The sequence below is a fragment of the Neopsephotus bourkii genome, unplaced genomic scaffold (genome assembly GCF_033783945.1).
Source record: "Neopsephotus bourkii isolate Nb327-2 ecotype Australia unplaced genomic scaffold, CSIRO-AGI_Nbou_v1 NB_1624, whole genome shotgun sequence".
NCBI classification, from domain to species: Eukaryota; Metazoa; Chordata; class Aves; order Psittaciformes; family Psittacidae; genus Neopsephotus; species Neopsephotus bourkii.
Genome location: NW_026902099.1, coordinates 9081532 through 9108513, shown reverse-complemented (window position 1 = coordinate 9108513; position 26982 = coordinate 9081532). Strand labels below are relative to the sequence as shown.

At 41.3% G+C, this 26982-nt stretch overlaps 1 protein-coding gene across 1 annotated transcript in view; it reads right to left on the bottom strand.

Moving 5' to 3' along the window:
• Positions 1-9554: 9554 nt before the first annotated feature.
• The window catches only part of LOC133222874 (ankyrin repeat domain-containing protein 26-like), a 59813-nt gene continuing 42385 nt past the window's right edge, over positions 9555-26982 (bottom strand). The window contains exons 32-40 of the mRNA XM_061373025.1: positions 26157-26231; positions 24861-24995; positions 23726-23838; positions 23199-23340; positions 22041-22322; positions 21258-21493; positions 20324-20570; positions 12113-12158; positions 9555-9838 (exon numbers count right to left, since the gene is read on the bottom strand). Coding sequence (XP_061229009.1) covers positions 9708-9838; positions 12113-12158; positions 20324-20570; positions 21258-21493; positions 22041-22322; positions 23199-23340; positions 23726-23838; positions 24861-24995; positions 26157-26231 — 1407 coding nt within the window. The 3' untranslated portion in view covers positions 9555-9707. The remainder of the gene's footprint in view (positions 9839-12112; positions 12159-20323; positions 20571-21257; positions 21494-22040; positions 22323-23198; positions 23341-23725; positions 23839-24860; positions 24996-26156; positions 26232-26982) is intronic.

Here is a 26982-nt window from a genome sequence, read left to right as displayed (position 1 = left end):
AGGACAAGGGGTAATGGATTTAAAAGTAAACAGGGTAAGTTCAGGTTAGGTAAAAGGAAGTTCTTTCCTGTTAGGGTGGTGAGGCACTGGAATGTGTTGTCCAGGGCAGTTGTGAATGTTCCATCTCTGGGCAGTGTTCAGGGCCAGGTTGGACAGAGCCTTGGGTGAAATGGTTTAGTGTGAGGTGTCCCTGCCCATGGCAGAGGGTTGGAACTTGATGATCTTAAGGTCCTTTCCGGCCCCAACTATTCTATGATTCTGTGAAGCTCATTAGTAAAATCCAAAGGCTGGTTAAGTACAGGAACTGCTGAAGCAGGAAAAAGAAGATCTGGGAAATGATGCAGATGTTTAAAATGTGCTCCCTTCAGGTGAGTGACTTCAACTCTTGCATGCACTCTTCTGTACCAATGAAATAGTGTGGGCAAGGGGTAGGTATAACTTAAAGAAATTAAGATGTGTTTCCACTTGCAGGCTGACTTAAACATAGGGCATTCTCAAAGGGATCGAGAAAGGTAAGTTTAAACTCCTTTTTGGAAAAGGATCCTAACAAAAACTGGGTGCTGAAGGCCCAAATGTGTTGACATGCTCATGTTGTCAAACTGATTCTTCTGCAATGGGATAGGCAAAGGATTGGGATGGTGGGCAGTTACACAGCCCTGCCATGACAGAGCCTGCTCAGAAGAGCCTGTCTAAAACCTTAAAACTGGCAGCTGTAGAGTTTGGTTACCATCATGCTTAGACAGCAGCAGTGTAAAGTGCTTCAGAGTTGTGGGGCTTGGCTTACACTCAAATTTTGTTTTAGTTTCTGCACCAAAATTTATTTCAATTTGATACCATTGGCTTTGTTTTGGATTTGACCAAAGCCTCTTCTGGATGTACTGGTAAGGAGTCAAAGCCAGGAGACTCATTCAGGAAGGGTTTCCTGAAGTTGAATCTGGGGCCTGATATGCTTATAGGATCTCTGTAGTGTGTGTTGCGCAGGGGTATGTCAGTCGGTGCGTGCCAGCTGACTAGGGTGGAGGTCCTGTTTGCCATTTCCCACTGCTTGTAGAGATGTAGCACAGCAAATGTCTCCTAGGAGGTAAAAAATAGTAATGTCTGCAAAAAAAACCTTTGCTTTATTCTTGCTGAAGGGAAAAGTACTCTCAGAAAAAAACCCTCTTTTTTCAGACTTAAAGGAGCTCCCAGTGAGCACTGACCGCTGTGGCTCTCAGATCATTCCTTAGGGGTACATGAAGAGCTCTGCTGAGCTAAGAAAAAGGGCCCATAGTCCACAGTGTTCTTGGAAAACACCTTTTCCTGCAAGAAGCTTACATTACAGATAATGTTCAGGAAAATCCAGTGAGTCCTTACAGAGTAATAAACCGGTTTTACAAAAATGAGTAGGGCAGAGAAAGGTGATGCTAAGGACAGAAGGAAGTAATGTTGAATTGGAGGTAATTGTCATATTCCATTAAGTTTCCTGCATTGCCTGAGGCTGGTCACTTCCTCCTTTTGTTTGTTTAATGGAGATCTTTACTACTGGAAAAGGATGCTTCCAGTGTAATGACTGAGCTGGCTTATAAAGAGATCAGTTAAATTCATTTGGTGTGCCTGAAGGAACAGCAGAAGTTGTCTTCTGTGGTCCAAGGGCAACTTCCTTCATTGCAATCCATGTGAAGTGCCTCCATGTCCACTTCATGTATTTGCAGTCAGAGTTCTTCGTGGCCTACAGGCAGGCTATTGGACTGAAAGAACATGGATTCTGTTATGAGGACTTAATGCCAGCAGTGAAGAATTTCTGTATGACTCAACCTTTTCTATCAACTATAGCCTACTACCCTTAGTCACTGGAGTTAGTGTTTATTCTTCAATCCATTTTATTGATAGAACAGCTGAGAGACATAAAACACACTGTGCTAAAGCTGAGGATGAAGTACAGGTGGTTTGTATGATAGATTTATCTCATGCCATAGCAAGTGTACCAGATGCGCATGCTTCAGTAGATGCTTTATACCTGTGGTAATGTAATTCCCCCTCTTGGCCTCTGTTGCATGGAGCTGCAGTCTGCTAAGAATTTTATTCTGCAGATTGATATGTAAACGATCATAAATACCAGGGTTGTGTTCCTTGCGGATTGGTAAGAAAGGTTTTAATTTGTTCCACATTTAATATAATAAATACCAAGCCAAGAGCTGTGATTCCTTTAGGAATTAAATGATAACAACCACAAAGGAACTTCTCAAGAAGGTAGAAGCCTCAGATGAAGATACTTGCAAACTGCAAATGTGAGTCTTGCCAGTGAAACATGAAGGTGGTTTGTGCTTTCCAGCTATATTTGTTTATGGCATGTTTTGGCACCTGTGTATGCAGCTCTACCAATTTTTAGTAATTTTGTTCTTATTTCTGCTTTCCAGTTGAGGAAACTGCAGTTTATTGGTAAGAATTATGAAAATAAGTCTGTGGATTTTTAAGTGGAAGAGTGTTCTTCAGGAGCAGTAAAGATCCAGGAAATGTGTCGTATCAGTCAGTCTTAGCTTCCTTGTTGCTTAAATAATAAGGCATACTTCATCTATCAATTATTCAGACAAAACACCCCATGAAACCCAGATGTGCTAGAAGGTGATATCTGCACAGACCAAGCCTCAGGTGAGGGAGAGAAAACTTGTACCAGGATAAAAACATATGACAGGAGATAGTAAAGAGCCAGGCATTTGCCCTAGAACACCTGTTCCCGATAGACTCTTCCAGTGTGCTGTATTCTGTCTTAGGGTCTTTTTCAGGGGCCTTTTTTTAAACAGTATTTTTTTACAGTAATACCAGAAGTGCTCACTTTCTTTCAGTGGCAGCATTTTCACTGAAGAAATCAAAAGCTCCACTGAAGAAGGTGGAAGTCAAAGCTGAAAACACAATAGCGTTCAGACTTCTGCCAAGAACTACTTGCTAGTGCTAAAAGCCTGACCTTATCTAGGTGGTAATATCTTCCTTCCTGGAGCCTTGCAGCACATTCCTGGAACTCTGGAACTTGTGTCAGTAACAGTGCCACTGAATGCCAAGAGATTTCACACAAAGCTGAACTTCTTGTGTGTTACTTGCACTTTTATCTAAAAGGTGTTTGTTACTTTAGGGAGCACAAGAGCATGGGCATGTACTGGTTTTGTCCACTAGACCATCTTTAATCGTTCTGACATCATCTTTTGGTTTGTACTCTAGATTTATCTTAATTTAGTGTTGATTTTTCCAGCAGTGATGATTACAGTGCTCTGCATAACACCTGGAATGGAAATTATACAGGTGGGGAAATCAAAGCTGGATCTGAGGTAGTGAAATCCATAAACATTACAAGTAAGCAGGATGGAAACCTGTTCAACATGTAAGAAGTTAGCTTTTACAGCAGTGCTCATAGCAAAAGTCTCTTTTACACAGATAAAATTATGGTGCATGTGATACATATTATGAGAAATACTGAGAAATTGTGAGAAAGTGTTCTCTAAGTGGAACTATTTTAAAGCACTAGAATTTCATATGGACACTTCCTATCCTAAAATGCGAGTGTGGGGGAATTATTATCATTATGTTTCTTGCTTTGGATTTTTGTGTTTAAATCTTTGGTAATTCTCACAAGTACAATTTCAGACTTCACCTCTGCTTATGATACAGATGAATGCTGTGGTGCTTCTGCAAATTGGCCAGAATTGCTGGTGGTGGTGTATGGCAAGGTTCTACAGTATTTGCAGATGGAATGTGTGACGAACATGCAGGTTATATAATATTCTCCAGATACAGGAGATGAATTCTCAAAATAGTATTAAAAGCAACATGCATGCAGAAGAGCAGGAGGGAAAAAAAAAACCAACAAAAAACAGCAATAAACTCCATAACTATTTATAACGTTTTCAAATCCAGTTTATGGCATTTCTGATGAATAACCACTGTTTTTCACAACTGCCACCTAAATACCACTTCATCTGTATAATTTCATGTATACAGACTGGACTTAGAATCACAGAATGGTTTGGTTTGGAAGGAACTTTAAAGATCATCTACTTCCAACCCTCCAGCCATGGACAGGGGCCCTTCCACTAGACCAGATTGCTCAAAGCCCCATTGAACTTGGCCTTGAACATTGCTGGGGATGGGGCATCTACAGCTTCTCTGGGCAACTTGCACCAGAGCTTCCCCACCCTCACAGGGAAGAATTTCTTTCTGATGTTTAATCTAAATCTACTCTCTGTCAGTTTAAAGCTTGTCACTACATGCCCTTGTAAAAAGCCCTTCTGCAGCTTTCATGTAGCTGTCCTTTAGGTACTGAAAGCTGCTCTAATGTCTCCCCAGAGTTTTCTCCCGGCTGAACAAAGTCAACTCTCTCAGCCTGTTTTCTTAACAGAGGTGCTCCTCTCTTACGAACTCTCTCCAGGAATTCTGTTTTGCAGCAAGTTGCAGTGCTGAACAGAAGCCAAGGCAGGAAGTGATTATGGCTAAGGAGCTGCTGCTGATTGAAAATGTGTGATGCTGCAGAGGAAACATCACACAATAGAACCTCAGTTAGCTTGGGAATAGATTTCAAAAACAGGGAAGATGAAGACATAAACAGTCAATTCGGCTGAGGCCCACCTTCTAACAATGAGATCACTAGCAGTAGGAGTGTGCAGGTTACTTCCACGATTAAATTTCAAGTGCAAAGCACATATAAGTGTGCACTTATCAATACCGAACGGAAACAGCCTTCTTGCTTTTTTCGTTTCTTCTACTGCTTATCCCAACTCATCCTGGATACAAGAGTCAGGTGTAAGTGCAGCTTAAATCTGACAAGTACAAATGCTCAGGGTCTTTGAAAGGCAGGCTTAAGGTTCTTCTGTGTAACTATAATGTGGTAGGATTGCTGTCTGGAATGGTACTTACAAGTTTCAAGACTGCTTCCCTGAAAAGTTGTCAGCTCACATTACATTAAAATTGTCAGGATCCGAGCGGAAACAGTCTGTGATGAGAAATGGCACAGAATTCAAATATCTGTTGACTGACCTACTGTTATAATTAAATAATGACTGATAAAACAGCTCCCTATTTTATCTAGAGAGTAGTTTAACATCCTGCATAGTTTGTAACATCCATCAAGTAATTTTTAGTGTTATGCTCTAACTTCTGATGCCACCGTTTTTCAGAAGTCCAGTCAGTGCAGAAACCAGTCAGAAAAAACAACTTCAGTCTGGGAGTCATACGATTTTATTTATGGGTAAGACATGGATCACGCCTTACAACCACACTGTACCTGTTAGTAGTTTTGGGTTTGGTTCTAATTATGCTTCTTCTGAGTTTCAACAGCAAAATGCAGATAGCAGCAGAATTGCCCTTAGCTGAAAAGGAGGTGCCAGGCTACCCTACTGCTAATGCCACATTTCAACACACACATAAACCCAGCACAGTGCCCTTCAGCATCTTGGGCCCTGATCATTATTTATGTGAGCAGTGAAGTTTCCATTCACTCTGCCAGGGGCCACCTGAACCTTTGTAATTTAATGGAAGGAGAAACTTCTAAGATGACAAACATTCTACTACAGCACCAAGAAAGGTTTAATCAGTGTAGATAATCTAGACATAAGGAAGTATAGTTACGTTTGAAAAGCCAGTGATCCATCTTTTTTCCATGTACTTCTGGTACATCTCTTTGTTCCTGTCTGCACACCCCAAACATCTACGCATCTTGTCTTCCAGGTCCAAAATGAAAGCTTATTTTTCCTTACAGTGACTTGGGCCCCTCATGTAACAGATGGCAAAACGCAGTTGCAGGATTTTGTTTCAGGAATAAAATTGGAAAGTAATTCAGCCAGTCATTTATAGAGAGGAAATTAAATTCGGCCCATGTTCAAAGTAACTTCTTCTTTGCCCCAAAATACACAGCCCTGCAACTCTTGACTCAGAGGACAGCATAAAACAGTTTCAAATTAACAACAGTAAATACAAAGACACATTGCTGGTTAGGTTGCTATGAGGAACTGTTTGGAAAAGGGAACTGGAATAGGCCTGTATGATTCAGGATTCTTTAGTGAATACTTTCTGCTGTGGCTGCCTAGCTGCCGTGAAAAGAGTTTTAGTTTTGAAATGGGTTATTTTTGCCTTGGTGCTCTAGAAGTATATAAGCATGATCCTGTTTCATGAAAAGCCATTAAAGAGGAGCATTTGCGTTGTATAGTAACTGTCTATTCATTCTTGCAACAGGAAATGTAGTTGTGTACATGGGATTTTGGTAATAAAACTGGAGACAAAAATTACTTTTCTCCAAGGCCATGGCAACTGGCAGTTCATCAGCAAGAAGGTGACTAGCAGTAGTGCTCCTGTAGATGCCACGAGTGTTTATAAATGTCAAAGAGGCCTTTTGTTTGTTTACAAAGATGCTTAGAGCTCCACTCTATCTAGAGGCACTGCTATAGACATTTGGGGATGGTCCTACGAGGTGGGAGCAGAATTCATACTCCATTTCTAGAGTTAAAACAGAAAAGCCAAGAGAAGATAAAAAGTGAAAATTGTCCTTTGCAATACACAGCTGTGCTCACGAGGTCTAACTATGCTGTGGTCCAAATTATCCTGAATAAACATGAACGGTGCTGCTTGCCTGTGTAACAGTCACTGTCCTTGTGTTTACAGCGGTGATCGATAGTAATTTGATTAATAATTCATCATCGTTACAAGGTAGTAGAATGGTCAACGATCACAGAACTCTCAGCTGAAGTAGTGCTTAAGCTTAGGAAAAGGTGGTGCTATCAATGGAAAGAAATTTGCATGTTCAAGGTGACAGTGTGAAGAAATAAGGTTATCAGCTTGGATCTGCCAGCACAAACAGGGAACACCATCTGCTACTGGTAGTTCATAACCAATGGGTAAGAGGAGGCAGGAGTCAAACTGATGGTACAGTGAAGCTGAGTAACTGGTTGTCAACTGTGTCCTAGGAGTCTCCTAGGTATCCCGGTACAGCTTCTGGCTGTTATTTAGCAGTCTATTGTAATGATTGACTCTAGGTGCACAACTGCACGTTCAAAGGAACTGGCATCCATGCCAAGGAGACAGATCTGCAGACCTGCATTTCAGCTTTGCCTGCACAACGGTTTCTGTATGCACAGGCTCTTGCAGCAGAGGCTGCCTCATGGCCAGCCTTCTGCAATGAAGTACTCCAAGGATCTCCATGTGTGGCTTGTTTTTCCATAGACATTTTACACTATCGAGAGGAACCCAAGGTATTACCACTGAAAACTAGTGAGCAGTTCAGCATGCCCATTAAAATCACATCTCTCTGCTTTTCTCAAGCGTCCATGTAGTTCATTTCTCCCGTAACAAACCTGAAGACACCAAAGCTGTTGAGAGTGTACCTGCAGCTGGCTGGCTGCAAGACACACAGATATCATTCTGCCCCTGTATAAACGGAAGAGCATAGCATGAAAACCAGCTTGCAATACAAAAAATAAATTAAACTATATTATCTGTTACTTAAACAAGATCCCTGGTTTTAATAGCATTGGAGGGCACTGAAGGCTACACACAGACACATTTTGGGGAGTTCAGGGCTTAAAAATAAAAAATAAAAAAAAATGCACTTATCCTGTGGCCTTTTGAGTTTTTGTACCGTGATGCTCCAGAGAAGCTGGAGTGGTATTAACTACAGCACTAGGATTCACTCCTGTTAGGAAACCTCACTCTGCAGTTCCAGCATATATGCCATAACTGTTTAGCATTGAGGCTTTCTGTGGTGATCGCAGACTCCCTGAGAAAAAGAAACCTGTTTTATTGACACAAACATCATAATATCATAGAATGGTTTGGGTTGGAAGGCACCTTAAAGACCATCTAATTCTATGGCATGGGCATGGACACCTTCTACCAGACCAGCCCCGTCCAACCTGGCCTTGAACACTGCCAGGATGGGGCAGCCTCAACTTCTTTGGTCAACTTGTTCCAGTGACTCACCACCCTCATGGTACAAATTTTTTTCCTAGTGTCTGTTCTAAATCTACCCTCTTTCAATTTAAAGCCATTCCCCCTTGTCCTGTTATTAACTGCCCTTGTAAAAAGTCCCTCTCCAGATTTCTTGTAGGCCCCCTTTAGGTGTCCGAAAACTGCTGCAGTGTCTCTCCCCTGAGCCTTCTCTTCTCCAGGCTGAACAAGCCCAACTGTCTCAGCCTGTCTCCAAACAGGAGGTGCTCAAGCCCTCCGAGCATCTTTGTACTCCTCCTCTGATCCAGTGAGGCCAATAGCTCCATCTCTTTCTTATGTTGAGGACACCAGAAGTGCACACAGACCTCCAGTTGGGGTCTCAGAGCAAAGCAGGATCACCTGCTTCGACCTGCTGGTCATGCTCCTCTTGATGCAGCCCAGGACACGGCTGGTTTCTGGGCTGCAAGCACACACTGCTGGCTCATGTTCAGTTTCTTATTGACCAACACCCCCAAGTCCTTCTCTGCAGAGCTGCTCTGAATCTCTGAGCAACCTGTAGCTGTGACTGGGATTGCCTTGACCCAGGTGTAGGACCTTGCGGTTTGCACTGCTGAACTTCATGAGGTTTGCACTAGCTTACCTCTCCAGAATGTCAAGTTCTCTCTGAATGTCACTCCTTCCCCTCCAGCAGTCTCACAACACTGGCTAATACTTGGGATATAGCCACCATATCAGCTGCTAGCAGTGACAAAAAGATTAGCCATTGCAACACACAAGTTACTTCTGGAAAGTACTAAAGACACTGAAAATTGATTCCTTTTTTACCCCATATGAACTGCTTCAGGTGCACCACAGGTGCTGATGTAGGATCTGTGCATGTTTAAAGCTGCAGCCATTTTTCATACAAAAATCAACATCAATAACACAAGAAGCAACGGGCACAGAATGAAACACCAAGGTTCTGTCTGAAAATCAGGGAACACTTCTTTACTGTGATGGAGGGTGAGCACTGGCACACGTTGCCCATGGGGGCTGTGGAGTCTTCTATCTTGGAGATACTCTAAAGCCAGAATAGTCCCGGTCAACCAGTACTAGCTGATCCCCCTTTGGGGGGGGAGGGGGGGGGGTGGCAGACCAGGGAACCTCCAGAGGTCCCTTCCAACTTCAGCCATTCTGTGGTTCTGCGATACAAAACAAACAGACCAAACAGATCACATCATAACTTCCTCAGCACTACTATACAGTCCCAGTAATTTTAAACCTAAGGTGCATCAAGTGACGGGAATGTAAAGTGCCCTATTCTCCAGTCTTAAAACTGGTAAAACTTTATTAGCAGAAATATTCCCTGCATTAGGACTGAAGCTGTGCACTCAAAGCACACTGAATAATATCTTTAGCATTAAAATAACACTGGAAACATTAAAAACACATAGAATGAAAGGATTAAACAGAACAAAGGGAGTTCTTTTGTTAAAACACAGCACACAAGTGGAATAAAATAATACATCTATGTAAAAAAGAAACATTTTGGCAGCTCTGTCAAGCTCAAGAATCAAATTAGTCAACCTGTTAGAAAAAAAACAGATATGGTTCTTACTGTAGGTGCAAAACAAAACAACTATGCAGCAATAAACCAACAGGTAAGTGCGGTGTGCTTGACATCCATTTAGTAGACAAATAGTCACACGGCAATAACCATGTTTTCACATCTGTACCATGGGATGGGAAACCACAGATACACTATGTAAACAAATTTGTTTCCAGAGCTTTTCCAAAGCATTTTGTTCAAATTAGGCAATTTTGGGTTAAAACATCACGGTACTCATGTATTGTCCTGCAAAGAAGAGCCTGTCAACACCATGGTCGTTTTCTGAAGATCCATCAACAGGTATCATGGGAGAGGCTCCAGCAGATCCAGTTTCAAGTTCAGCAGTGGCTAGGGAGAAAAGAGAAAAGGTTCCTGGTGTTACTTTCACAGTAGGCAGGGCCAAAGATATTACTGTAAAAACATCATGGGTAACTGGAGAAACTGCAGTCCAGAAAGAGATTTAAAAAATTCCAAGAGAACATAACAATGAAAGGGCTAGGCACAAAGGAAGAAACATTTTTTTCTACCTTTGCTTATCAGCCAATGGTATTTCTAAAGCTAGTCAAAGAAATTCCAGAGGCTACACACTTAACATCTCAGGGGATTCACAAATGAGTCCTGCTCATGAGCCAGTGCCAAGTTTGGCCCCCTGCAGACCTCTTCGACCTCAAGGATCCTTTTTCCTTAAACATTCAAACCAGTGATTTACTGGAACACTACTAAAAAACACCTTCTGCATTCACTGTGGCAAACTTTTAAAGCATCTGCCTGTGAAAATACAAACACCTGTGCTGTGCAGTCAGGCCAGGACATGTTTCCCAGCCTGACACCTTCTCTGAGGAGTGTCTTTATAACTTGCCCTGGCATAACCCTCTTTCCTCCATGAAAACACATGCCCAATGAAAGCAAACTTGACTTTGCCATCTTTCTCCAGTCATCTTTTTCAGACAAGGTCCCCAAACCAAACACACTCCATGATTCCTAGCAGATGCAAAATTATGCTCAAAATAATACAAATGGATGCAATGCAATGGCTTTGGGAAGACACATGGGAAGAGCTAGGAAGGTACGGCTGTACCCTCTCTCTGATTAAAAACATACAGGAACAGAACAAAATTCTCTTAGGGGCTACCTGCCCTGGAATGGCACCACTCACTGCAAAGCCATGAGCCTGGAGGAACAGCTATTATGAAATAGGTGGAATTCCTCTTCGGACATCCAGCCTCATATTATGGAGCATGTTTTATGCTATGCATTACAAGCATTCAACTCATCTTATGTTTGCCTAAATATTACTAATTGATCTTTTCCTAAAGAAAGGGTATCTTTTGACATCGATTCACAGAATCACAGAATCCCAAGGGTTGGAAGGGACCTCAAAAGATCATTTAGTCCAACCCCCCTGCAAGAGCAGGGTAACCTAGAGTACACCACACAGAAACTTGTCCAGGCAGGCCTTGAATATCTCCAACATAGGAGACTCCACAACCCCCCTGGGCAACCCGTTCCAGTGCTCTGTCACTCTCACAGTAAAGAAGTTTTTCCTGATGTTCATATGGAACCTCCTATGCTCCAGTTTACACCCATTGCCCCTTGTCCTATCACTGGTACATCACTGAAAAAAACCTAGCTCCATCATCCTGACACTCACCCTTTACATATTTGTAAACATTGATGAGGTCACCCCTCAGTCTCCTCTCCTCCAAGCTAAAGAGACCCTCAGCCTTTCCTCATACGGGAGATGTTCCACTCCCTTAATCATCTTTGTGGCTCTGTGCTGGACTCTTTCAAGCAATTCCCTGTCCTTCTTGAACTGAGGGGCACAGAACTGGACACAGTATTCCAGATGCGGCCTCACCAAGGCAGAATAGAGGGGGAGGAGAACCTCTCTTGACCTACTAACCACACCCTTTCTAACGCACCTTAGGATGCCATTGGCCTTCTTGGCCACAAAGGCACATTGCTGGCTCATGCTCATCCTCCTATCCACCAGGACCCCCAGCCCCCTTTCCCCTTCACTACTTTCCAGCAGGTCAACCCCCAACCTGTACTGGTACATGGGGTTGTTCTTCCCCAGATGCAAGACTCCACACTTGCCCTTGTTGAATTTCATCAAATTTCTTCCCGCCCAACTCTCCAGCCTATCCAGGTCTCGCTGAATGGCAGCACATTCTTGCTTATTCAAAACACTGGCAACATACAAGCTACAGGCAAAAATCAAGAACTAACTGCAGAGAACGTGTCTGGTTTAGTGCTGAATGCAAACTATGTACATGGAAGGAGAAATGACGGCTGAAATGTACAGAATCTTATCACAGGGCTTCTTTTATGTTTGATGTGCTTGAGGATTAACTCCAGTGAAAGGTGACGTCTGCTTAAGCCAGTGTATCAGTGTGATAAACAGGTTAGTTTTCTTTGTTCTTGTTATTTTTCAGGCAACTGCATAACATTCTACATAATATTGTGGTAAGCAGGAGGTCTTCACATTGACATCTGAACTGGAAAGTTAGCAGAAAAACCCTGTGTTTAGCATGGGAACTTGACGGCTTTCAAGCCATTATCTGCAAGAGTTAGGAACAGTCATCTTTTTCCTTTAAAAGCACTCCTAACATGACACATTACCCTGTTCAAGTTCTTTAGTGATTTTTTCATCCAGTTCCTGCCGTACCTAGAATCATACAGAAAACATACACAATATATTAAGTTACATTTTTGTAATATTAAACTTTTATAACATTGTAAAAACACACACATAACTTCATCAAAACTAAAAAAAAAAAAAAACCAAAAAAACCCCAAAACTAAAAAACTGAAAAAAAATAAATAAAAATCATCCCAAATAGAAACATCTTGGTTAGGGGTTAGAGGTCTGATTTTCAATGAAGACAACCTCCTGATCAGCCAGGCTGTAGCATTCTCATCACTGAGCTACATTAACCATAGCACAACCTGTAACTCACCAGCTGGATTTTAACTAGGCATTTAAAACATATACAGGAAGAATACAAAGTGGAGTTATTACAATGAAGGTGCGGCTAAAGTCTAGCATCAAGTACATGAGCAGAATGTCAGCTAATTGCTGAGATGTGTACAAATGCCATCCACAGGGAAAATTCAGTTGTCTTCTGTGACTTCATAAGAATAGGGATGCAGTAGCAGGTGCCAAAGAACTGACATGTATTGCTGTACAGAAAAAAAATGCCAATATTCTTTTCTCCACCTTAAGATGGAGAATTGAAAGTGCTCCCACAAATCATGCCAGGATTTTTCTTTGTTACTGTAAATACCATGACACACTTATAAAAACATACAATTTTTTCTTGTGAACTTTGTAATAAGCAAAGATAACAACACCTACAGCTTCTACTCAGCAAGTGCTGCGGGATTTATTATGTAACCAAAAAATCTGCCTTGATCACTAGAAAGAAGCACTTCTCCTTTCTTCCCTAGAAGGTGGTTATTGCTACCAATTAAGTTATTCTCACAATTCTGACTTCAAAGTCTCCATAAGAAAAAATCAGGTATTTTTGAGAGTCACAGTCCAAGCACTACAAGCTGTTGTTTACATCTGATGACACTTGCGACTCCTGCATTTTTTCCCATGAAGTTCGTGACACGCAGAAGTGAATTTCAAAACAGACAGCATACAGCTGTCACGCCTTTGATAGCCATAAAGATGCTGAAGGGCTTGGACTACGTGAGCTACGTGGAGAGGCTGTGAGCTTCAACTGTTTCTTTACTGGAGTAGAGAAAGCTCAGGGAGACCTTAGTTACGTGTATAAATACCTGGTGGGGGGTAGTAAACAAGACAGAATCATAATCTCAGTGCTGCCAAGTAAAACAAGAAGAGGAATGGGCACAAATCTAAATAGGGGAAATTCCACAGAGGAGGGGTGAGGTTGGAGTACATGACCTTTGTAGGCCCCTTCCACCCTCACCCATTCTGTAATTCTCTGATTTTAGTACTGAATCCTTGGGGGTATTTATGTATTTCACGAAATGAGCAAGCTCATCTAGCAACATACCAACAACAAAAAGAAGAACCAGAACACTGTACAATGTACTCAACAGGCCATAGGGTGCAAGAGCTTCGGGAAAAAGGAAGCACTCTGCGTACTCCTACAAGAGGAGCAGTAACAGACTAACTCTAAGGGCCAAAGAAGTGCACCCATAAGCCAGCAAAGTGGAGAGAAGGGCCGTCTCCCCGGGACTGCAGGAATAGCTGTGATCAAATCCACTACTCCACCAGACTGGAATAGTGTGTCATCACAGCTAGAAGAGAGGAGCATGGAGCTGAAAGAACAACAGAAAAGGATCACTCAAATCTCTACTTGTCTTCAAACAGATACAAGCAGCATCTGATAAGAGCAGCACAAAAAGAAACACAGGTAACGGGAAAAAAACCCCCAGAAAACTAATGCCTAGATCAAAAGATGATCCACGACCAATCCTAAACAAAGCAATAGGAGTTGAAGTGTTAGAAGAAACCACCTTCTCTGGTTTCTGGAGCTTTCACAATGATCAGAAGGTCCACAGGACCCTTCGCAACATGCGTGGATGAATGAAGAGAAGAAAAAGATCTTGTTTTCCTCTTACTTACTACATTAACATCTTCGTGATTTTCATCCACACCTGAGGAAAGAGAAATAGGTGGAAACCAACACACACCGATTTCTGACAGGTGAGTAAGAGCCAGGCAAAATACACCTTTGACAGCTATAATTTCCCTCCACTGTTCCCCTCCCCTTTAGTCTCCTGGAAAAAGGATCACAGCTGACTATCCCAAAGCTCCTGAGCAGGTACTACTAATCATACTGAATCATACTGCATATCTGTGCAGGCTGCAACATACTGGTTTCCCTTGCAGCAGCCACCTTCCCAAGAACTCTTTTCCAGAAAGCAGTGTTGACTTACTTATACTCAGAGATTATACTCAGAGACTAGGAACCCAACGTCAGAACAGTATTGGTACTTCAGACACAACCACTGTAACTACCAAGAACTTTCTGAATATCACAACTGGCAAGAAGGATTAACTAGCATACTCCTACAGATTAAGAAGTTCCATCATAACAGATGAAATCCATACACTGTCATCTTACAGATGGTTAACTACCACAGAAGCCATATGTTGTGGCTTAAGCCCAGCCGGCAAACCAGAAACCACGCGCCCACTCGCTCACTCCCTCCACTTCTTCCCCCCACTCCCAGAGGGATGGGGAGGAGAATCAAAAGAATGTAACACCCACGGGTTGATATAAGAACAATCCAGTAACTAAGGTATAACACAAACCACTACTGTTACCACCAAGAATAATAATGATAAGGAAAATAACAAGGGAAGAGAATACAACTGCTCACCACCCGCTGACTGATACCCAGCCCAACCTGAGCAGTGATCTAGCCCTTCCAGGTAACTGCTCCCTGTTTATACACTGGGCATGACGTGCTGTGGTAGGGAATACCTCTTTGGCTAGTTTGGGTCAGGTGTCCTGTCTCTGCTTCCTCCTGGCTTCCCCTCCTCCCTGTCAGAGCATGAGACTTAGAAAGTCCCTGGTCAGAGTAAACATTACTGAGCAGCAACTAAAAACATCAGTGTTATCAGTGCTGTTCACAGGCTGAGAGTCAAAAACACAGCACTGCACCAGCTACTAAGAAGGAGAAAAAAATCACTGCTACTGCTGAACCCAGGACATCATAACATTACAAATACATAGAGCATCAAAGTACCCTACAGCAGTCTTTCTTTCACTTGGACAAACTAACATATTAAAAATATTAGGAAAATGTGAATGCATAAGTAAGTTTTAATTGAAACCTAACAGCTTAAATGACAAAACATTTCCAGTATAAAATAACACCCAACATTAAACAATACTGTCTACAAACCTTGTCACATAGGTGGCTGCAGAGAAGAAAGAACAGATTTTTGGTTAAGGAGCTGAAGAAGAAAGAAAAACAACCGTAAGTTCAAGACTCTTCAGTGAGAAGTAATAACACAGCCTCTATGTTAATGAAGCAAGTAAAAAAGCTAACAATACAAATATTGGTACAAGAGAGCAGATGAAAAACAAAATCAGAAAAACAACAGAAACTGAGAGAGTAGGAAGCAGACATTCCCTTTTTCATATTACTTAAGAAAGCTGGTTTCATAAATGCACTAATTCACACTGATTGCGGCTAGCAGAGTTCACTATTACTTTGTGTTTCAAGACACACACGTTCATTTTCACCTGTCTTTGGCACAGCTGTTAGGATTTAAGTTTGGCATTTATTAAACCTAACAATAGAATTCCAGTCTCAAAATCTCCTTGTAGCACTTGCAGCAGATATTCCTCGCCTTGGTCTATGGACTAAGGCAGCAGTTCCGAAATTATAGTACGCAGGACACGAGCAGTACTTTGTATCTGTGTTTCATCTGACTCGGTTTAGTTCTGGATGGTTAGATACCAATTAATGAGCAATTTGGGAGTCAGTAGACCAGGTCAGTAGAAGACAAAAAAGATCCCATCTAAGATCATTTTACTCCTGTAAAGGACAGGCAATACACACATACATCCTTCTTATGACACAAATACTATGAAACAGATTTCAGCCAGACCCCTTCCAGAACATAATGAGCTGCTAGTCGCTACAGTCACTGCTTGTAATTACATGCACAGAATTTTTAAAGTACTTGTCATCTGTTCCTCATTCCTAAAATAACAAAATTAAAAATACAATAAAATCTAATAAAAATTATAACAAAGCCGAAAGACATAAAAAACAAAGACATTCGCATATGATTGGTGTTTTACTGGCTAATGAGCTTGTGTCAATATGAACATTTTTGTATTTTTCAAGATACTTCTGCACTTCCATGTCAAGGTTATTAATTTCTGTAGCATACGTATCCAATAAGGGGGAAGAGGCTATACTGTAATGGAACGTATTTCTTTATTCTAAAATAAAAAATTAAAAAATCATATAATGCTCATTTTTTGCTAAGCTTGCCACACAACCATCTTCAAAATATAAGCCTATATGCATAATCACTGGCATTGTCTATTATGTTAACTAGCAGTTTAGGAAAACTGCTCTTTCAAGCCTTTAAACTCCATATTCCTTAGTTATGTCTAAAAGAAGCAGGTGTGTCCATCTGCTAGAGGAGCACTTCTTCCTCTTGTTTGCAGCCAGCATCATTTACCAATGTTTTTTCCAAGAGCTGTATGGACAAAGAATTAATAACCAGCATTTTGAATAATAGTGTGAAATGTTTTCACCTCCTTGCTCCAAAAGCTATTTCAAAGCTTTCGCACAACCCAAATTTACATAAACATCCTCCTCTTAAGAACGGCATGTCCTCTACCTCAGATAGTCTTTCTCACCTTGAGGAAGATACTGTGAGAAACACAGAATCTGCGTAGAGAGCTTTGACTAAAAAAAGAAGTGCACGATGACTACCTGAGACACACTTCAGTTTAAGCTCCTTAACTCCCTGTGATTACGAGCTTTGCTGGCATAAGCATTTGTAATCTCCAGCCAGAAGGCACTGCTCAGCCTGAATTCAAAGACAAGACAAATTTGGTAGAAGGGAACCAAGTTACTGGACAAAAACTGGAGGCATAACTGAAGCGAACAGTGAAGTATAGAAAAGCCTTAGAGAAACTCTTCCATCTTTAAACAGCCTGATAGGCAGAGTACTAAGCAGCAAAGCACTTACAAAAGCAAAGTACAACCAGCAAAGTGATTCAAAACAGACAAACTGTCATTTCTGAATTCTTTCCTCCTGTTACCTCCTGTCTCCAGAATAGTACAAGATTCCTTCAGAAATAACAGCATCTGGTAATTTCGCATTTGGAAACTGACTGACATTCAGCACCCATTACTGTATGCAGATGGATATATGCAGTTTTCCCCTTTAGTTACTTCCTGACTTAAAGCCTTATTTCCAATTGAATCCCTTTTTTTTTTTTACATAAATGGTAAGAATCCTTCCTTTCAGTTCCTCAAAGATACAGTATGGCTTTAAACACTGTTAATGACTTACTGCATCCAGCTGAGGAAAATAAACCCAGCAGTTCTAAGCGAATTACCCACTTAGATGCAAGTCCTTCAGCAACTACTGCACCTTTGAGAATCCTGTTACTTTTTTCTGAAGGACTCTGACAAAGAAGATCAGGTTTTAAGACTTGCCTGAATACACTGAACTGTACTCTCAGCCTGAAGACACCAAACTCTGACTTGTGGTTACACAGAGTTTGTGATTACAGTTAGTCTCAGTTGTTCCCTAAGTGGCAATTACAGGAAGAAGTCTCACAAAAGGATGCGCAGCTGGATTTAGTATCAGGGAGGATAAATTCATACCAGTCATTTTAAGTCCCAGAAACCAGCCAAAACCTGCAGCTTTGACTGAGGGAAAAGAGGCATGTTGAGATTTGCAGCTTTCTCTTAAGGGAATCTGGTAGGAACGGTAAGAAATTGGTGAGTTCTCTGAGCAAGTTCTACTCATACAATCAACTGGGTTGGAAAAGACCTTTAAGTCCAACCATTCATCTTCATTCAAGGAAGAAAACTTTAGAATTTAATACTATATTAAAATTAAAAGCTAATCCTTTTAAGACAAACTGTGTATAGTAAATTATTCTCAGATCAGTTGACAACAAACTAAAAGTCTCTCTACCATGTAAACAAGATCAAACACAACTTCTAGGGACCTAGTACTACTAACAAAACTGCACTAGGAAGGAGACATTCAGGTATGTAAGAAAGATCCCAAGCAAACAAACAAACCCTCAGCTCACGTCAGTAACTGCAGACTGGGAAAACGTCATACATAACTGTTCAACTTCCTTGAGATTCTGCTCAAGCCTGATGGGTATTTTTGGTTCTGTTTTTTTAAACCTCCAAAGCAACGCCTCAAAATACAGTATCAAATCCTAAAGGCATTATACAGCATAGTAATCTACCACAAAACATGAGAGACATGCTCGGAAAAGAAACATAGGTGCCACTGAAATCAGGACACACTGAGTAAGAACAGTATCACCATTCTCAGATCTAATGCATGCTTTTCTTGGAATCAACTCAAATGTTTTTCACAAGTAGATTTGGGAATCATTCTTCACAAGGAAGTTGAAGCAGCCTACATACCGATTTGAAATATGCCACTGCATATATTAGCAACTGGATAAAAAATAAGCTGTGAAATAGCTTTTTAAAATATTTCTGCAATACATTTAAGGAAAGCTAGTAAACTAGTAACGGTCTCTTGGTATTGACAAAGCTTTGAGACATCCAGACTGTTCCAATTTCTTCTGGAAAATTAAAACGAATAGGACCACCTGAAGAATGTTACTGTAATTCAGCTAAGAAGCACTTAGTACTCTTTCTTTCCCTTCACTGTCTTCTTTTTTCCTGTTTATTATTATTATTCAAAAAAAGGCATAGCTGTTAACACTTTCAAACTAGGGCAGCTTTTTTTCCCTAAAAGTAGGACGGTTTCCTCCTTGCCTTTCTCTTAACAAATTACTCCCATCTTTCCGGGCCTTCTTTTCCTCACTTGTTCCCTTCTCCCACCCCTCTTGTCCCTTTGTCCTGGCCTTCTCCTTTTTTCACTTGTGAGGTGCTCCCGTCAAAATCTTGCCTCCCTTCTACTGCTTGCACGGAGAATAGCCCCTGCAGATACTACAGTAGTAACTGCCTCCCAAGTTTCTTCTGTAATGCATCTCCACCTCTCTGACCAAAATACACATTCACAGTGATACATGAAAGTTCATCTTCCTAACTACAACTGCTACACATTATGTATACTGCTTTGTCTGGCTTTGTTACATTTGTTGTTGGGTGGTTGGGTTTTTTTTCTCCTTAAACCATGTGCAGTTTGGAGGCACATTGTTTAAAAGCCTTCTTTCCAATGAGGGTGGCACGACTGAACGAAGATTGACTTAAAAGTGAACAAATTCTTCTCACGTTCAACAACAGAATACACAAGGGACAGAACACTGAATAGAGAAGCTCCTCCACGCCTCAATCTTATGCTAAATGGGAAACTGATTACACCTTTTGACATCTGCTTTCCAGATCTCATAATGTCCACCATTCTGTGAGGAATGTGCTATCACACTGCCTGCTAATTACAGGGCATATACCTTGGCAAGAGGTATTGCAGAGGTTGCAGCAATGCTGCAAAATTAGAAGCCTGTGAAGACCTCCTGAGGAGCAGCTAATTTTACCCTTTCTTGTAGTAACACATAGCAGGCACTACAAAACCAAATGCCTTCTATGCACAGTATATGACCAGCACTGTGGTGTTAACTTATGCAATCCCGTTCATATCATCCTGTTTATGAAGCATCCTTTGTTGGTATTAATCTTCTAAAACAAGTTCCAGTGAAGAAACTGCTAGAATAAAGATCAGTAAAGAAGGAAAATACATCTCAAACAAAGATGTCTAATGGGATTTTTCACTCATCATAAAGTTAGCTGGTTTAAATAGGTCATACATGCTATGCATTAAAATTTAATGAAGAACTTAGCTGGGAACTTTCTATGCCACAGTATTCTTGATCAAAGTCCCTTTTTTTAAAGAATGTCGTTACACAACTCGTTATTCAGATTTCAGTATTTGTTGGCTCTTTAAGCATTCCTGGAAATCTGTATAACCTTGATGACCAGAAGTCTTCATGCTGACCACTTCTAGCTGTGTACTGTTTTGATCATTAGCGGTTGTTCTGAAATATTAGACCATATGGTCTGGATCTACAAATGGCTTCTAACTTCAGGCTAAAAACCGTAACTTTGCTTATGGATACTCTTTAGCAGTAGTTGAGAACACTATTTCAAAATGCTTACCTTAGCCATATAGGCTTCAACCCTGTTTCTTGATGACAATGCGTTCCAGGTCGGACTTGGGAAGCTTCCTCCTAGACTTAAACTTCTGTTCAGTGTCAAGTTGTTGCCAAGATGTCCCAGGTCAGTTGAATACTGAACTGGACTTTCAGCCAGACCTCCACTGACAATGCTGCTTGTGAATAAAGATTTGTTTCTGCGGCGCTCCTGAAGGAGCTTAGCATTGGCTTCTCCTAGTCTCTCATTAGCTCTGAAACATTCAGAAACACACAAACAGTTATCTTTGGTAGTAACACTTCCGCAAAGTTACCCTCCAGGTCTATGACTATTATTCGATGTTTGAAAGTGAAAGGGATTAAGAGCAGCCAAAACAAGAGCATTGTTTGATCTGAGGTTTTTTCGGGACTTATTTCTAAGAAGTCACACTACCTGCAAGGAGCAGCAAGAGTTACCAACACTTAGGACTGAAAGGTACATCATCTGTATAAGAAAACTCTGGGCTACCCTCCTTTACCCAAGGAGGGCTCAAACCTCAGACACTGTGCTAAAATAAAGTCAAAGATTTTTTTCTTATTTTTTTTTCTTCACAGAATCGAATTCTGTTCTCTGAAAGACCTACACTTATTCAAGCAATAAGGAACCTGAAATTTATCTTTTCTGCTGTACCCAGAATTAGAGGAGGAGATAACTAGAGACTGACAAAAAGGCTCAATGAACTTAAAAGATGCCCTACTGATGCCATGATCCTTGGTACTGCTGAAGCACTAAAGAGACAGCTCTAATGAAGGGGAAGAGTCTTAAGGTACTTTCCTAACAAATATGTTATCTTATGCTTACATGCATAATGCTGACCAGATGGAGAAGAGGGATTTTAGGAGGAAAATACATGAGGAAAAAGTAGTATCTTATTGCCACTCCAAAAAAAGGATGCACGCACCTTTCCAGTTTATCTCCTAGGCGCCTTCTAATTTTTAATTCCTCCAGATACAGCTCTTTGTACCTTTCCAATTCCGCGTGTGTGGATTCTTGTTGAAAAATACCGTCTTGCTGTGTATTTTTTATTTTGTTCAATTCACATTCAAGATCTCTTATTCTATGCTTTAGCTGGTTTCTCAGAGAAGCATGATGACTGGCTCTGATTTGTTCTAATCTGTCCTGGGAAACTGCCTGCGTCTGAAGCAGATAATGCAGCTTCAACCACCACAAAGCAAAAGAGAATCCTCCCCACCAGTCATTTGCATACACTCAATTTCAGGGACCCAGCTTTATCCAGTGAGGCAAGTGTGCCTCCTCACTAACATCATCCATCAAGGCAGAAGAACCCTGGAAATACCACATGAGATAATTTAGCACTATTTTTCATCAAAGCTATTCATGAAGGAACACTGTCTCTATAAGGGCATATAGAAAAGGATTCCTGTAAGTTGGAATACCCATTCAAGGATGAGCAGTGAGAACAAGACCAGTGTACAGCAATACTCCTCAAAACCTGTAAAATGGAAATCTACCTTGGGCAAGCTGTCGATTCAAGGAACTACTGCCACATTGCACACACATAAAAGAACTCTGTCGCAACCATATTCCCCTTCTCCCACCACACTCCAGGAAAGACAGCACAAACACACAGAATCAGGCACCAAAAATAAAATACTAGAAAATGATGACCATAACAGACCATTCTATAATAGAAACTACAGACACATGTGAGAAATTCACTTACCTGCAAAAACAGATTGACTTCTCCTAGTTTTTGTCTTATTTCTTGTGCCGCTCGTTCCTCTACCTCTCGTTTGTATTGCTCTATCTGGCTGAAATCTACCATGTTAGTCTCCATGTAATGTTTGAGCTTAGCCACCTCTTCTTTCAGCTGGCATTCGCTCTTCTCCAGTTTTGTATGGCTCTCACGCATGGTGGACAACTCTTCCCGCAAAATGCAATTTTGTGCTTTGAGCTGCATGCATATTTTAGACTCTTTCTCCAGCTGCTGGGAAAGGTCACCAACCTGTAGACAGTGGGGGAGCAAAAACTGATGAAGGGATTGGCCATCAAGACTACTGTTATCATCTGGTAACTCAGTATTAAAACTAAAGTGAAGCCAGGAACTTTTTTTTAAACAAGAACAGCTTTCACATAATTTCTGATAGCATTCCTCAGGTTCCACATTGTGTCCTGGGAAACAATGATACCGTTTAGAAAAGCAAAACCTGTACTGTATCCCGCCCAACTTGTGCCTAAGAGATGGCTCAGGGGCTGATCTTGGGCAAAGCCAATTTCATACACTTGTTTGATTTGCAGCACTGTTACTCCCCTCTTTTCCAGTGAAGAGATTCATCTGTGAGACCTTGAAGATGCTGCTGCAGCCTCAAGGTGAAGCCAGGCCTGTGCCAGGCCTCACTGCTCTCAGCCCTCACCCTCAGCCACGGACATGACAAACTGGTAGGACAAGCAGACCTGCCCATCCCTATGGACCAGACTGGCAATCTGCACTCCTAGGGAGCCTGCCTGCTATCACAGGGCCTGTTCTGCCTTGCTTGGCGAGGACCTACGGGACTGCTCTGTAGCCCTGCCAGCCCTAGTGCCAGTTTTGGCTTGCTGTTGATGTTCCCTTGCAGATACTGCTCTGCATATAACAGTTGCTTCTTTACTCATCACATCATCATTTATTCAACACTACCAGTATTATAGTCATCTATTACTGGAATAGTAGATAGAGCATCAAGAAAGGTCAATCAATTCCAAAATACATCAAAGAAAGGGGGGGGTGTGCGAGTGTGTGTGTGTTAATCAATGAGAACAGTAGTATAGGAAAGGAATAACACAGGTGTCAAGAGGGAAAACACCACCACCATCACAAAACCATGAACAAACCAAAACTCACCGTTGCTCTTAATCTACCAAGTTCATTGACCGTTTCAGAACACCTGTTCTTCACTTCTCCCTGGCAATTAAGCTGGGACTCCATCTCTCTCTCCTCATATACCCTTACTTTCTTTATAGCTCTGATCATAAGCCTCTTCAACCTGCACAGCAAATTGGTCAAAAAAAAAGAACAATGAGGCACAGGAAGAGCTATCCTCTTTCACATACTGTTATGTAAATAGCACAGGCACAGCTTCCTTCATCGGTAACTGGGAATTACTGAGAAAAAACAGCATTCCTGTGCCGCATATCACCTGGAGGGTCCAAATTTCATGAAAAGAAGATTGAAAGACTTCCCTTCCCTGCAGAGTAAGTACAAAGCAACTTGCCTTTGTTGTTCTTCTGGCAGCTATGGAAAACTATAGGCTCCTGCACAGAAGTGCCTGGCAAGAAGTAAGATGAGGCTTGAACTGGCTCACAAACTGTTGCATACACCTCTTTGTACATTAAAGTCCAATAACACTTCACCATGCTACAAAACCATACCTCTTAGTGTCTTTCTGCAGTTCAATGTTTCTTTTCATTTCCTGATCCAGACGCAGTTCGACTGGGCGTTTCAACTCTACCAGCTTTTTCACTTTCTTTCTTTCATTCTCACACTTTCAAAATAGAAAAGATACATGAAACACAGAGCATAGGAACAATGCAGTATGTGCACCTAGACTTCTCCAGAAAGAAGCTGCAGTATATCTCTGTTAGCCTAGTTCCACAGAATGTCAAGGGACAGAATTCCTGAGAACAGTTAATCCCTTAGTGTTTTACAACAAATAGGACAATAGCTAACAGAAACAGATGCCCTCCCTGACACTAATGCCACTCTCTTCTAATGCTTCAAGGCAAAAAGCTGGAAAAGTTGCTGGAGAACACTTCCTCCGCTCATAGCAGGGATTATGTAGGTATGCACATCACAGGAGCAGAGATCAATCTAAAGCTTTCATGGGACCTTCAATAACCAAAAGGCTTATGGAGGAATTTGATCTTTCAGAGCTCTTCAGTGCTTTATTCCCCTCTACCATTACTTACATCTCCTCTTTCTGGGTATTTACTTACTGACATCTCCCTCTTGGCGTTTTCTCAGCCAAACCAGAGGAGAGTTGGTAACTGTTTTGTACTTCCATTTTTCTTCCACAGAAAAGGAGGAAAGGGAAAGACTAACCCATGGAAACTGGCAGCAATTTCTTGCTTCCTAAGCACTAGTTCATTTGCCCAGTATTCCTTCAGTACAGATTTCTGCAAGGCTTTTAAGCTCCTGCTACCCTGAAAACCTGCACCAGCTCCTTGAAGCACTGCACTGGAAACACAAAGCATTTTAACACTGCTCAGAAACCAAGGAGTTAGAAAATGATCAGAAGGAATCCAAGAAAGATCTGGGGAACTGTGGCCTTATTTGATGTGCTCAACTGATAGCAAACCACACTGGGAACTCTTTCCAGTAGAACTGCTGCAGAATTTACACAAAGATACCCAACTAGCTTTTCCTGGATGATCCCCAGATAACAAGATACTCAGAGCTTGAATGACAGGGATAATGGAAAAAAGCAGAGTATGCAAGAACTCAACAAAAAGGTGGACACAGTTCTCTGGGTGTTGACTAGGTGTTTGGAGAATTTGCTGGGCTCACCTGTTCCAGGAGTTCAGCCTTTTCCCTGTCAAGCTGAGCAACACGCTCTTCAAGGTGGGATCTTGACTTCAACTGCTCTTCCCACATGCTGTGTAAGTCATTTGATGTCAGACCCAGCACATTCTGCTTTTGCATCTATGAAAGCAACAGCAGCAAAAGAAAATCTAAGGTTACCAGAAAGACAACAGTGCAATAGACAGCAGCAACATGAATGGAAACAGGCCTGAATGCTCTTTTCTCAGTCTGAGATCTATGGTTAAAGTTAATGCAGAGTTATAACATAACCAAGAACAGCAGCTGAACCTGGTGGAAAGAATGAATGCTGTAGAAGTGGCAAGATAAGGCTGCAGCTTTGTGGGATAAGATGACACAGGCACACACACACACACACACACACACAAAATCGACCTACAACTTTCTTCCAAAGGTTGTCTGTGGTTCCTAGCAATACATACTTTATAAGATAAGAATTTCGCTAATGCCCACCACAGAAAATACTCTACTCTCATGGCTTCTGTACCATCTCCCAGGAGTAAGAAAATGTTTTCAAATCAGCAATGCTATTTATGCTTCTACCCAACAGAACAAAGTTTTTGCCCAACAGATGCACCTGAGTGGAACAGAATTTGCTGATTCAGTTCATATGTAAAGAATGCAAGTTGACTAGATGCTTTTAGTGGCATTCTGTCAGGGGAAAAAAAGAAAAAAAAAAATGAAAAGATGTCGATCTACAGAAAGTCATAAAAACTTTAGCACAGAGGCTCAGATAAAAAAAATCCTTAGGGTGTGCAACTTTCTCAAGAGTGTCCTTACAGAGTAGAGAAATGCTGTGTCTTGTGACAGAAGCTAACATAATCTCAAGGGAAAGCTCTGACATAACTGCAAAGATAACATGGATCTCCCCAGTCCAGTCTCCTTTTGCAGCTTTCAACTACAGATCTATCTCCCTCTGCCCACATCATTCATCCTATTCACCATCTGCCATGGCTTAACTTCACTAGGCAGCTAAGCACAACACGGTCACTTGCTCACTCCCCCAGTGGGATGGGAGATAGAATTCACTGGACGAATCATGCTGAACACAAGTTCTTGCACACCACAACACAGACAGAAAACACAGCAGCAGGAGAATGAGGAAACTTACAGGCTCTTCCCTTGAGGGTACTTTGCCCTAAAACTAGAAGGGCATTTTTCAGCTTAACTGTGCCTACACAGCCCACCTGTTGTTTTCATTAATTACCTGCATACAAAATATTCCGAGACTAAACCAGCCATTCACAGAAGCCAGACATGTACCTGTTGGTGGTGATCCTCTGCAGCTGCCTGTGCTGTCCGTAAGCTAGTTACCAAGTCTTCCAAGAGATTATGAACCTACAGAAGCATTAAAAGAAGCACTATGACTTTCCAGACTGAAGTTTACACCTCATTACCAGAAATAAATATTACATACCTCTCTGCACCTCTTTATTTCTACAGCATTTACATGAAGCACCAATGACCAAAACAGCCACAGTTTCATGTCACCATAAAATTGTTTGCAGTCACCAGCTCTAGTTTTTTGCCTCAGGGAGAGAGAGCACCATGCGGGATACAAAGTCTCTTCAGTGAAAATAGGCTGAAGTAGCTTTTCCCATCCACAGTACATTTGAAAACCATGCCCTATTAACTAAAGGGAAGGAGCAGCATCAGGACTGCCTTCCCTTTTCTCTTGTTAGTACATCATAAAGCTCAACTTTTACATGCAGTTATTTGCAAAATCTATTCAGTCCTAGTAAGAAACTACAGTCATAACAAGAGCTCTAGTTCACTGGTTACAATACAAAAATAAGTTGCTTCATATAGGCCACAGATAAAAGCACCTTATCTAAGCTAAAATTAACGTTTTCTTAAAATTAGACTCAGTGGGGAATTCCATGACTCGCACCAAGTTCTGCAAATGATACAACAGGCATTCCTCTTCTCTCTTTCATGACAGCAAACACACACCAAGTGGCCAAAGGAAAAGCAATTCTGCACAGCAAAAGTGTTTTGTTCCAAAACATAATACAAAATTATATTATATAAATATAATTCTATATACTATATAGAATATAATTACATATAAAATTATATATAACATATA